General features: G+C 43.0%; 5 protein-coding genes across 5 annotated transcripts; 2 read left to right on the plus strand and 3 right to left on the minus strand.

Annotated features, from left to right (window-relative positions):
- Positions 1-1216: 1216 nt before the first annotated feature.
- Positions 1217-2819, minus strand: EAF02_001621 (uncharacterized protein; the record flags this gene model as incomplete). Its single annotated transcript, XM_038897669.1, has 3 exons — positions 1217-2220; positions 2282-2693; positions 2748-2819. 3 exons carry the CDS (start codon positions 2817-2819, stop codon positions 1217-1219), a joined length of 1488 nt encoding a protein of 495 aa, XP_038762644.1.
- A 2584-nt stretch (positions 2820-5403) lies between these two features.
- Positions 5404-6101, plus strand: EAF02_001622 (uncharacterized protein; the record flags this gene model as incomplete). The annotated part of the gene is made up of 2 exons (XM_038897670.1): positions 5404-5832; positions 5919-6101. The coding sequence occupies 2 exons, from the start codon at positions 5404-5406 to the stop codon at positions 6099-6101; spliced, it is 612 nt and encodes a 203-aa protein (XP_038762645.1).
- Positions 6102-6847: 746 nt separating this feature from the next.
- EAF02_001623 (uncharacterized protein) lies at positions 6848-8869 on the minus strand (the record flags this gene model as incomplete). Its single annotated transcript, XM_038897671.1, has 2 exons — positions 6848-8377; positions 8429-8869. The coding sequence occupies 2 exons, from the start codon at positions 8867-8869 to the stop codon at positions 6848-6850; spliced, it is 1971 nt and encodes a 656-aa protein (XP_038762646.1).
- Positions 8870-9673: 804 nt separating this feature from the next.
- Positions 9674-9877, minus strand: EAF02_001624 (uncharacterized protein; the record flags this gene model as incomplete). The annotated part of the gene is made up of 1 exon (XM_038897672.1): positions 9674-9877. The coding sequence occupies one exon, from the start codon at positions 9875-9877 to the stop codon at positions 9674-9676; it is 204 nt and encodes a 67-aa protein (XP_038762647.1).
- Positions 9878-11082: 1205 nt separating this feature from the next.
- EAF02_001625 (uncharacterized protein) lies at positions 11083-12992 on the plus strand (the record flags this gene model as incomplete). Its single annotated transcript, XM_038897673.1, has 2 exons — positions 11083-11523; positions 11967-12992. The coding sequence occupies 2 exons, from the start codon at positions 11083-11085 to the stop codon at positions 12990-12992; spliced, it is 1467 nt and encodes a 488-aa protein (XP_038762648.1).
- Between the last annotated feature and the right edge of the window lie 339 nt (positions 12993-13331).

Consider the following 13331-nt stretch of genomic DNA (forward strand, 5'->3'; position numbering starts at 1 on the left):
ATTGGTACAATGGGGGGGGGGGGGGGGGGGGTGAAGAGAAACGTAACCCCCGATTATATTGAATTCACCTATGGTGATACCAACAGATACTGAGGACTGCACAGTCAATTGTGTGTAACACAAAACTTAAAATTCCAAACTTAGCTAGGTCTTATTCAGCCTGTCTGACAACATAAGCCAAAGCATTCCAGCTCTGACACGGTGATACCGTACGATATCGCAACACAAGGAAACGTCCGAAATACGAAGCGACCGTAGTATAAAACTTACTATGGAGAATTCGCCGATCGGAGAATACAAACCTTATAGTATATTAAGAGTTATATATGAAGTCAGGCAACAGTTATATTCCAACATTAATCTGCAGGTCCCCGATTCCTGCGGGAACAATGTAAGCGCGAAGTATTTGGTGGGGCAATTGAGTACCACTCGAGCCACCGAATACTTTCCTGGGAATTGGGGATTGAAGAATTGGTAAAGGTGGGGTAAAAATAACGATCGTGCATTTATACCAAGCCGCCTTACTGGCTGGCTCCAATCTTCAACTTGCTAAGGCTTAGCGAGGTCCCCGAGAAGAACTAGAGGTAGTAGGTAAGCGTAGTAAGCTACTACCATACCATTGACTTCAAAGATACTTCGCCGACATGGCATTCAATACAGCTCTGACGTAAGTAATAAGTCGGGAAAATAAGGTATAGATACATACAAGGACAACGATATTTTAAAAAATAACCACGTGAACCCATGAGAATGTTAGAAAGGTCCCCTAAATCAATCATTTGATTCCGGTCAAGTTGATTTTGGACGAAAATTTTCTCAAAGCCGTCGGATCATTTGGCTCCGTTTCCTTTTTCGTTACTTACCATTCTCATTCTTCATGGCGGCTAAAATCGTTATTGTTGTTTTGTAGTGATGTGAGAATCCTAAGACTGGGGTGCATATTATAAAGATTCCATGCAACCACAACGCTTATTGTACCAGCCGTTGAGAATACAGTATGCAATGTCGCCGACCAAATCAAGGTACCTTGGCTTTGTTAATTATACCGGCTGTGGGATAAACGGATGCAGTGTCGCCGACCGGAGCAGATGATCTTGACTCACTCAACGGCGGAAAACGGTGGAAAAAAGACTTTATAAAGATGGGAATCAAAAGTCAACAGTTAGTACAGCAAAACTGACTCTTTCGTCCATGTAATTTCTAGAATTCTGACTTTCTAGTCCACAACAATTTCCATACCCGGAATTTTAAATCCCCCTTTGATCAATTTTTGAAAAGTCCCTTGAGGATCATACTTCCTACTCAGGGTTCTCATCTTCTCCATATTCTCCTCACCATATCCCGCCAATGAATTTTGCTTTTGGCCTGCATAATTGAGATAGATAAAAGGATTTGTAACTCCAAGAGTCCCCGCCACCGCATTGATTTCATCAACCGTAGCATAAGCTGCATCAGTGAACTTTTGATCATCCGAAGCTTTAAGCCAAGTCACATAGACCAAAAAGAGCGTCAAATTTTCTTTGTTCCGATCCACACCCATAATATTTCCATCAGTTGCTATCGAGCGTTCGCTGACGATCAGTGGAATAGGCTGAAAGAGAATAGACCACACAAGACCCGTAGTGTTTTTGAAAGGTTCCAAATGCTTGTTTGAGATATTCACAGCTGTTTCGTACATTTCCGCATTATTCGAAAAGGTCGTAGTGACGAAGATATGCCTGGAATTTAAAGTCGAGGTACCACCAGCAAGCTCATCAGTCAATGAACTCACATTCGTAATTCGCATTGTGCTAGATATTAAATTCGGAATTGCCAATGCATCGGAGTAAATAGCTGGAGCTTCAACTGGTGCGACATAATCAATAACATTAAGGCTACTTTGCGAACCAGAAACTTGTCGATAGGACCATATATTGAGAAAATTGGCCTTTGGATCATCCGATAGATGATTGGTGAAATTGGTGAAAAATTTGATTTGGGCTTTGGCCGTGCTGGTTGGATAGGTCATGATTCCTCCCCATAACTTTTCAAAAGGGAATGACTCCAGGTCATAGCAAGTTACGATACCGAAATTATTACCTCCTCCTTTCAATCCGACGAAAAGATCTAAATTCGATGTGGCATTCACATTGATAATTGAACCGTTACCAACCACAAGCTCGAAGTTGATAACAGTATCCGCCACGAACCCTTTTTGGGGCGCAAACCATGAGTAACCACCTACAACCAAATCCATGTAAGTTATCTCCACAGTTTATACTCTGCTCTGAAGGCAACTTACCTCCAATAACTAACCCGCCGATTCCAACCAGAGATGCTCTACCGCTAGAGACCATCATACCCTTAGTTTCCAGATACTCATAAATTTGTCCCCACTTCAATCCTGCGCCAACGTGTGCGATTCCGGCATTTTTATCCACCGATATAGTATTGAGTTTAGCCAGATCAATGGTGACTCCATCATTGATTAATGCCGCTCCAGCAAATGGTGTATGACCGCCTCCCTTAACTGAAAATTGACACCGCCATCGAGTAAGAGTCCTCACCACTGCAGCCACATGTTCTCTAGTAGTTGGTTGTAGAACACAAGTTGATTTGTCATCGCGTGCTTGGCCAGACCAAAAGCCGTAAATGGTGGCATTATAAGCTTTACTATTCGGTGCAGCAGTGATATTGGATTTTAATATAGAACACTGAGATCATCCAGTCAATTCTACAGCCGAAATAGTTGATGGATTCCAACTTACACATTCACTTGAAGAAGCTGCTCTTGTGAAACCCAAGGTTACTATAATTAACGCAGCTCGTAGAAGCAACATTTTTCGAAAGACGACTGTTATGAGAGGCAAAGATTGGGAAATGTTGTTAAGAACACCAATATAATACTCCATATGCACTGGCATGTGTCATCCTTAACACACCCAACTTTGTATCAAAGATTTTCGTGTCATTTATCCGGTAGCAAATGGGTGAGTGTATTTTGAAGCTGCCCCTCATCAGCAGTGGAACTCAAATACCCCATTAGCTTGCTCGTGCATCCTTTTCCTGAAGCCCGGCCAGCTCATATATCATATTCAAACTCTTGAACATTATTCATCCTTGAGAAAATAAGCAGAACATCACGGCAACTATACTGTGACGATCATAGATAAGTATTCACTAGCAGTTCACCTTCTCAAAATCGAATCGAAATCACAACTCCGTAGTCTGATCACGACATTCCCGCTAATACTAACAAGGCAGACGTGACCGGCAGAATTTGATAATTGTGAATTGCCCCACATACACCGCCCACGTGCCAAAATTGCATAATCCACGTTTTGTTGCACATCTGAATTGATGAGTCGTTGTAAAAATTTACACTTCAGTTCAGGCAGGCCGTTCTTCAGGAATGCTACCAAAGCTCACCGGGGGGTTTAACGGAGGTCAAATCGTGTTCTAGACCATCACCAAAATTGGTACAAGCACATATGACTATTATCTTTCAATACCAGTGAAATGTTGAAAAATCTATTCAAGTAGTTTAATCCATGTATTGCAATCTCCATCTAAGCCTCGAGCAATCCCCTTCCCCAGACCATCCTCGGTCTTGATGTGCCACCGACACTTACATGATCTTTTGCATCAATAAAACTCACCTTTAGGGTTAACAACTCGAGATACCCATATACAAACATCAGTTTCCAACATGGCTACTGTTACGTCTCACATATCTTGACCTTATCGAAGTAGTTTCCTCCCCAAAGCGGGACGATAACTAAATCTGTATGCGCGTTGCTATGCTTTTTTATGTTGAAGAACACAGGTAAGTAGGTCATTGTAAGATGATTAGGAAGCTCATGGAAAGAACCATGGTCATTTCATTAACAAAAAACCGTTCAATCTGTAAGGAATGGCGTTGTTCATGATACTGATGAGCTTAGCATATCTTCCAACTGATGAAAAGAGAAGGTAAAACACGAAGAGGAACTGGTATCCTGCGATACACAAGTGTTATACCGGCAGTAATATAACAAGTTCATGATATTATGATAAAAGGGTTAGAAAAAGGAAGGAGCAGATCGACAATTCGAGCCATCGAGAAGAAAGCATGTTGTTTTCATCAAAGGGGATGAGAGAAAAAGATCGACCGGCATAGCATCATCCCATGTCAGGCAATATCTTCAATGAAACTGTATACTGTACCTTCATCGAGCTAACACTTTCTCCACAATCAACATAGCTACATCGAATCCTTCGGCTTGATGAATGAGTAGCATGTGATCATGGCTATAGTATGTATGACGGCCGGTTGCCGATTCCAAGCACCCGATCCTAACTCGGGTTCCCGTCCGCAGAATCCTAGCTGCCATGTGTCAACGATCCATCCTACACATTCCACTCCTTCCTCGTTCTCTCAATTCCTTCAGATCAGGTAGGAAAAGAGCCGCGTCGAAAAGATAAGATAGCAATGTCTTTATCTGAAATCGATAGAAACCCCGGTTGTGCTTTATTCTGCCTGCATGTGCATATTCTCGCAGAATCCAGATTATGCAATACAACATTGAAATTCCCATCATCATCAGAGGTATTTGGAATTGCATCATAATCAGTCCTTTTGTCAAACGATCATGAAGGACCATACAATTCTTTATGCTACCCCTCCACACCTAAGAAGTCCTGCTGCTTTTATCAAGCAAGTTGGACCCTAGTATGTTGTGGAATGCCGCATTTACAATATTAAGGGAACAGCTGTGTCTTTGAGAACAAGTCGGACCTGCTAGCTTCTTGAAGTAATATCGAAGCTATTCGCAACAGAAGCACTGCAAATATCACATGTTCCTGTTGGTCAATCTCGGAACTTGGTACGTTCTAGCTACCTAGTAGTAATAAGTCTAGAGCTTTCTGACAACTACAGGTTACCGACTTCAAACTTCACCAGCGATATCGCAAGGAATTCACTTGATTCATCCCTTCCATGCTTTATAAAATAATTCAATAAACACACGAAAAGGAATTTTATGCTGCAACAATGTAGATAATATTAAAACCACATACAAGTAAACCAAGCCATAAAAACACAATAAAACAATAAGCCCCATTCAAACATTCATGCATCAATCTCCCTCTTCTCCCAACAAAAAACAACTCGCAAGAGTTCCAAAGACGCTCAGACCATTCCCCAAATTCGCACTAGTAGAGACTTGACTCTAATGCTTACCTAATCCACATGTTGCCCCTGCCAAACCGTTCGAGCACCATCGTCATAATCCAAATTATCTACGAAGAATCAATATAGATTCAAGATATACGATACCATCAACATCACTCCATCTCCACATATACCCATACTCATATCTATACCACTAGCTCACCATATAAACCTTAAAAGCATCATCCAAACCAACCACCAAAACAACAATCATGCCCACCACCCGTCGCAGCAGCGGCCCCGCCCAAAAAGGCACTCAAAAAACTCTCTCCTTCACCAACACCTCCAAGATCTCCAAAGCGGCCAGCACCCCCACCACACTCAAAACCAAATCTTCCATCACCAAGCTCCCAGACCTCACCGAGCTCACCAAGGGCCCCTCCCCCTCCCCCGCATCCCCAGACCTCAAACCCACCACCCTCCCAACCACCTCTCCTAAACCAACCTCCCAACCCAAACCCAAAGCCCAACCCGCCCATCAAACCCTCCAAAACACCCTCGCATCCCAAATCTCCGACGCCAAGATCCGCAAATACTGGAAAGCGCGCGAGGATCTGCGTTTAGCGCCTCGAGTACACCAGAAAGATTTAGAAATCAGTGAGAAGATATTGAGGGAATGGGATTGTATGAGTCAATTTGGTGTATGTATCATTCTTCTCCCCCCCCCCCCCCCCCCCCCCCCCCCAAAAAAAACACAATCACAGCAACTAACAACCTCACCTCTCAGCCCGCCATCGGCATCTCCCGCACCAAACGCTGGCACCGCGCCTCCAGACTCGGTTTAAACCCACCCCTCGAAGTCCTCGCTGTTCTCGTCAAAGAAGAAGAAAAGAAGAACAAAGCTGTAGAAAGAGCGTATGTGGATGAATTGATGGGGGCGAAAGGAATTATCGGAGGGGATGCAGTGTAATTGAAATTATGAGATCTAGAGTTCTTTTAGAAGAGATTGAGATGAGAATCGAGGAATTGGAGAGGCAGGGACGAATTGCCTAGGAGAGAGAGAAACCTCTAATCTGGGAGATGGGAAAGAAGAAATTACGGAAACTGGAGTGTACGATATAGCACGATATGCTACGATATGGGAGGATCCTTAAAATAGGACATACACGAACTGGAATGAATGGATATATGCGCATGGGATATGGTCAGGCGTCGGGGATTCCCTTACTTCTTATTTTACAATTAAAGCGGATTTGAGCTCATATATATTGATAATATCAGGATGAAATATGAGCTACAGATATTGATAATATCAGGATGAAATATGAGCTACAGATATTGAACGTGAACAGGATATCAAATAAATACCTACTTCTCTGTGATCACAGCTTGGACTTTGTGTTGACTTTTCTATCTTGGGCATAACCACAAGAAATAAGATTTTCGTTTAACTTTACTACAACATGAGAGAATTCATACAAAAACTCTAAAACTCCTCATTGATTCATCATTTTAATTTCATTTCCATTAAAAAATTCTTGCTCTATAGCAATTCTTCATCTACTACATGATTGATCTTAAAAACTCCATTCATCCAGCATGTTTTGGATCAGAAAAAAATACGTATTCCTTGTAAGAAGTAGGAAGCATGCTCTATAACTTCCACCTTTCGAATTTATCCGCGTTTACAAAATTGTCTCCTGGTTAACCTCAACCTTACATCTGAACCTCAACACGACCCTCAGAACCAGGGGCACCTGATGACAAAGATGGCAAAAGGTATGTAATATCATCCCAAGGATGTCTGTAAAGACCAGTGCGCAATCTCTTTTGATCAAGGTAATGAGCAATCAAACCAATAGAACGTCCAAGAACGAAGAGACCGTTCAAGACACCCATCTTCATGTAATCTTCAGCCTCCTCTGCACTGAATGCACCACAGTTGCGCATTAAATCAACGAAGCAGACGGCAACAGCACCATCAACGTTCAAGATCAAGTTATCTTTCTTGGAGGTGGTGACAGACTCAACAGCCAAAGCATAGTCGAGCATCTTGCAACTTGGGAAACGCTTCTTGACAAACTCCTTGACGAGCTCGACACGGAGATCTGGGTTGTTTCTTGACTTGACCTTGTGTCCGATACCTGGGATGAGTCTGTTTTGCTTTCTCATGGTATCGACGAAATCACGTGGGGAAAGACCCTTGTCAAAAGCTTTGGTGAACTCCTCAGCGGCACCATCAAGAGCACCACCGAATCTAGATCCGATAGTCAAAAGACCAGATACGAGAGCAGAGATAAGATCCTTTCCTGCTCTGGTAGTAATAATGGTGTTCATGGCACCAGAAACAGCTGGACCGTGATCGGCAGTGAGCATAAGAAACCATTCGAGGAACTTGCTTGCGTAATCTGGGAGACGACGACGGAACCACAAAAGAGACATGACACCACCAATTCCGATATCCTCCTTGAAGACATCAGAAATTGGCATACCAGCATACAAAAGTTCTTGTCCACGATCATCAGAAATGGTGGAGATGAATGCAGCAGGTTTTCGGATAAGACCAAGTTCTTGAGCCCATGAGTAATCAATTGGGATCTTTGGTACAATTGGCTCAGGTTGTGGAACAATGGTTCCAGCTGCAACAAGCTTCTCGTAAACAGAAGCGAGAACGGCTGGCAAATCCTCAAAGGTATCTGGAACGTGGAAACCAGCCTCCTTCATGGACTTGTTCTTGGTAGCAGCAGTCTCGAGTTGAGAATTGGCAAATGAACCAGCGTGTCCGAATTGGACCTCAGTCTTGAACATGCTTGCGCAAGTACCAATAGCCCATGCGACAATTGGCTTTGTGATAGTTCCGTTCTTAACGGCCTCAATAACTCTGTATTCCTCAACACCACCAACTTCTCCTAACAAAACCAAAATCTTACACTCTGGGTCGGCTTGATATCTGAGGAGATGGTCGATAAAGGTTGTGCTTGGGTATCTGTCACCACCAATAGCAACACCCTCGTAAACACCATCGGTTGTGTTGGCAATAATGTTGTTGAGCTCGTTGGACATACCACCAGATTTGGAAACGTAACCAACGGAACCCTTTCTGTAAAGCTTGGATGCAACAATGTTGTCCATCATACCACCAGTGTTACCAATCTTGAAGGATCCTGGCTTGATACCACCGACAGTAGCTGGACCGATGATTGTAACACCCTTCTTTGCAGCTGCGTGAAGAATTTCACGGGCACGCTAAATAATTCATGAGCACAGGATCAGAGGAATTCGAGGTAGAAAACTTACTCTCTCAGGTACACCCTCAGCAATGATGGCAATTGACTTAATTTGTGGGTATTGCAAAAGTTCCATGGTAGATTGGTAAACACTACGCGATGAAGCAAAGTTGACAACGGTATCAACATCCTCGTGCTTAGCCATGGCCTTTTCAACATCTTGGTAAACTGGGAGCAAAGTTTCACTGGTACCCCAGTACATCTTGCTAACGAATTGACCACCGAATGTATAAATGATACCTGCAACCGAAGGAGTCTTTCTCTTGCAGATGAAGTCGAAATCGAGCATGCCTTGAACAGCTCTTGGTTGCAGACCGTAAACGAAACATCTTGTCTTGTCGTGGAAAAGGGTGTGTTCAGCTCTTGGGCTCAAAGGTCTGGAAGGAGCAGCGAATCTGCGAATGTTGTCGTTGGCATTGCCTTGGGCACCGGATGCTGTAGCGGAAGGCATGGTGAAAAGAGGAAGTAATCAACAAAAATCTGAATGTGCGGAAGAGTAAATTGTTAGTCAATTGAAGAAAACTTCTGTACGGCTCAAAAAGGAAATAGTGATTATGATGGAGTGGTGTTTGGGCCTGAACGGAGGAGAGAATGAATAAGTTTGGGGAAGTCCGTATACGGAGGAAGGAGGAGACAAGAAGATAAGAAAAGAGGGTAGAATATGAGCTTACCTAGGCAGAGACTCGAGAGATTCAAGGAATCTTTTCTTCTACCGACTTTAATCTTCGAAGGTGTGGAGTTTTCAAATGAATCAAGAGAATAGAGAAAGGGAAATCCGTACGTAAAACAAAACGTAAAGAAATCTAGCAATTTCGTTATTCTAAATGTAATGAGAAGTAGTCGAATGAAGTGTTTTCTTTTAGAAACAAGACAAACAACTTGAATACTTTTCAGAGTACTTTTTTGATGTATGAAGAGGAGGAAGAAGAAGAGGAAGAGGAGGGTATTTTGAGATTGAATGGAAGGGTGACAACTTACCAGAAGAGATGGGGGGGGGGAGGTTGGATTGTAATAGAATAATCGAGAGAGAGAGACACAACAAGTGAGTCCTTTTTTCCAAACAATTCCTTTAGAAATCTTTCGTTGACAACTGAATTGAGGGCCGATATTTGGAGTGAGGATTGGTTGAAGTTCTTAGCTGGATACCTAAAAGGAATAGAGGGGAGTGGAAAATAAATGAGCTCGGACCGGAGTGTGTGATATGCGTCAAGAGTTACGACGGCATGGAGTTAAAGTGGCAATGGATTTTTGAACATCAGGGCTCGAGCAGGGCATCAAGGTTTGGCCTTCTAGCGTATTCGACCGTTTCTCCTCTAAGCCCTTTTGAGCCATGTCTCTTGATGAAGTATGTCGGTGTTGAGTAAATTCCGATGGTTGAGAGCCAATAAGATTGGAATCCTGGTTGAGTTAGCGTCCCAACGACGACCAACGACCACCACAAATCATGAGGACCCCACATTTTGGAATTGGATAGTTGAACATGCTCGCCATAATGCTAGTTTCCATAGTTTCCATAGTTTCCTAGTTTCCTAGTTTCCATAGCTCGAGCATAGCTTGCTTCCCTTTAGTCAGTCTCTCAGTCTCTCCAGAGTGGCTTAGTGGCCATATCGCAGGAGGAATGTCACACCCTTTAGGTCCATCAACATACCAATCACATCGAGGAATCTATAGCCAGCCCGATAAATCACCCGAAAACACACGCCATCTTGCCGGACCCGCTTCCATTCAAGGGACCTCGTCTGGAACCACCCACCACCACCGCCCACTGCCACCACACCACACTTACCTAGTATCCCACGCTTAGGAAGAAGTAATGAAAAAAGCAGCCAGCACTGGTGCAACAAACCAGTCCAGAAAATTAATAAATTTAGTAAAATAAAATAAAATAAATAAAATACAATAAAAAATTCACTTACTTCTTAAATGTAAATCTGGCCGATCTCCGTAGTCGCTGCTCTTACTCAATCCCAATATTCATTCAGCTGTTCCTTTCCAACCCACCCCTCCCCTCCCTCCTCATAGAATTTCTATTTCATTCTCCAAAAAGAATTAAGAATCTCCGATTCATTTTCACCATCTTCCCCTCCGCAAAACAGCAAAGGAAACTTGAGAAAGTTAGAATATAGATTCCATCTTTCCATTTTAATTTCACTTCCCTCTTTTCGAACAGAATTGAAATCTTGGTGGTCTCAATTATTCGACCCTTTTTCTTGCGTTCCATTGAAAGAATACCCCTTTGGTGCGTATATTCTTACTTCCCCCCCCCCCCCCCCCCCTCCTGTGTTTACTTTTCATTTCGGAGCGGCTTCATATCGCAATTATCTCGCTCTCCTTCGGTGTCCGAGTTAAGGGACGGGACTATTGAACTCTCTCACACCGACACGACTCATCAAGCTGAAAGTCTGTTGTTTAAGTTTTGTGAGTTGGCACGATCTGCATGGTGTTGAGATTTTCGACCGTCCAGCCCTCCAATTGAGTTCGGAAATTTGTGCTTGACCATTTGAGGATTCGGGGCTTACAGCTGTCGAGGCTTGTAAAGCACCAATCTGCAGCTTTTGAAAATCTTGAACTTTCCTATCAATCTCACGTCAATAGAAATTCCCAGGACCTTTTTATGCTAATCTGGAATTTCAACAGTAAACTCATCAATTTTCATACTTCAAAATGTCTGCCAAAGCTATCACCGAGGCCGACGGAAAGGCTATCCTCAACTATCACCTCACCAGAGCTCCCGTCATCAAGCCATCTCCTCTCCCAAAATCTGCCACTCACAACCCTCCCTCGAAGCTTGCTTCTTTATATTTCCCAGTCGACGCTGAGGTCTCATCAATTCTCGATCAAGCAGAAACCTTATACCCATGGCTCCTTGTTCCAGGTTCAAAATTCGTCGCAAAGCCTGATCAGTTGATTAAGAGAAGAGGCAAGAGTGGTCTTCTTGCATTGAACAAGACATGGCCAGAAGCAAAGGCATGGATTGCTGAGAGAGCAGGAAAGCCAGTCACAGTTGAAACTACTGTTGGAACTCTCCGTCAATTTTTGGTAGAGCCATTCGTACCACATCCAGACGGAACCGAATATTATATCAACATCAACTCCCAAAGAGAGGTATGTACTATCTTCTCATTCCCACTTTTGAAGGAGAGATTTCGTCAGAGGGAGTTTGCAGCAAATCTTGTTTTGGAACAACAAATAAACGATATTTAAGTAAATATCGAAAAGTAAAGATTTTGAGTTTATAGAAGATTTCGATATTCCAACGTTGGCAGTGGGATTCGTCAGTTCTTTATTGCTTCTCATTTACCAATGGATGCTTCGGAAGCACAAACGGACGAAAGGAAGCTAAGGAACCGATTCCAACCTCCCCCTGGTTCATAACTCTCCTTATCAATTTCTCATAGCAAGCGAGTTCAAGTCCGGCAGATTTATTCGGAAGATTCGCCGCCTCTTGTTATTTATGCTACTTTCACTCGCACAATTTTCATAGAGTTTCATAGCATTATGTACATGCTCACAATTTAAATCCACGTGCTAACAAATTTCCTCTTTAGGGTGATTGGATTCTTTTCACACACGAGGGAGGTGTCGATGTTGGTGATGTCGATGCAAAGGCCGAAAAATTGTTGATTCCAGTCGATCTTGCCGAATACCCTTCAAATGAAGAAATCGCTGCAGGACTTCTCAAGAAAGTTCCACAAGGTGTACACAATGTTCTTGTCGACTTCATCACCAGATTATATGCTGTTTACGTCGACTGTCAATTCACATACCTTGAGATTAACCCATTGGTCGTCATTCCTAACGCTGAAGGCACCTCTGCTGAAGTACACTTCTTGGATTTGGCTGCTAAGATTGATCAAACTGCCGAGTTTGAGTGTGGTGTCAAATGGGCTATTGCACGCTCGCCTGCTGCTCTCGGTATGGCCGCTGTTAAGGCAGCTGATGGAAAGGTTAACATTGATGCTGGTCCACCAATGGAGTTCCCAGCTCCATTCGGTCGTGAATTGACCAAGGAGGAAGCATACATTGCTGAACTTGATGCCAAGACTGGTGCATCCCTCAAGCTCACAATTTTGAATGCCAACGGTAGAGTTTGGACTTTGGTTGCTGGTGGTGGTGCTTCCGTCGTTTATGCCGATGCTATCGCCAGTTCTGGATTTGCTGATGAGCTTGCCAATTATGGTGAATACTCTGGTGCACCAACCGAAACCCAAACTTTCCACTACGCTCGCACTGTCCTTGACCTCATGCTTCGTTCACCAATTACTCCAGAAGGCAAGGTTCTTTTCATTGGTGGTGGTATTGCCAACTTCACCAATGTCGCTTCAACATTCAAGGGTGTTATTCGCGCCATTAGAGAAGTCAGCAACTTATTGATCGAGCACAAGGTTCAAATCTGGGTTAGACGTGCTGGACCTAACTACCAAGAAGGATTAAAGAACATCAAGGCAGTTGGACAAGAATTGAAGCTTGATATGCACGTTTATGGACCAGATATGCACGTTAGTGGTATTGTTCCTTTGGCTTTGGTTCCAGGACGTCTTGCAGAGAGTAAGATTAAGGAATTCACTGGTTAAATTTGGGAAGAGATGAGATATGAACATTTTTGACATTCTTCTTCGAGGGCATTTTTGTTTGGCTGTTCCAAGCAAAGGTAGCACAATGGCGTACAAAGCTTGCTTAAGAAATTAACAAATAGATACTCGTAATTGTGACCATTTTTCTAGTCTTAATGATGTGACTGTGATTTGTGATAAATGGTGCAGTGATAATAGTCTTGTTGTGGCTTACTCAAATAAATTATAGATACGAAACTAAATACCTATACATAGGTGATCATAGACGAATATAATTTCTCATGAGATTTTGAAACGAATACGCTTCAATCATCAATATCGTAGTTCCATGTTGCTTTA

This window comes from Botrytis sinoallii, assembly GCF_014898435.1.
Source record: "Botrytis sinoallii strain Bc 23 chromosome Unknown BSIN_002, whole genome shotgun sequence".
NCBI classification, from domain to species: Eukaryota; Fungi; Ascomycota; class Leotiomycetes; order Helotiales; family Sclerotiniaceae; genus Botrytis; species Botrytis sinoallii.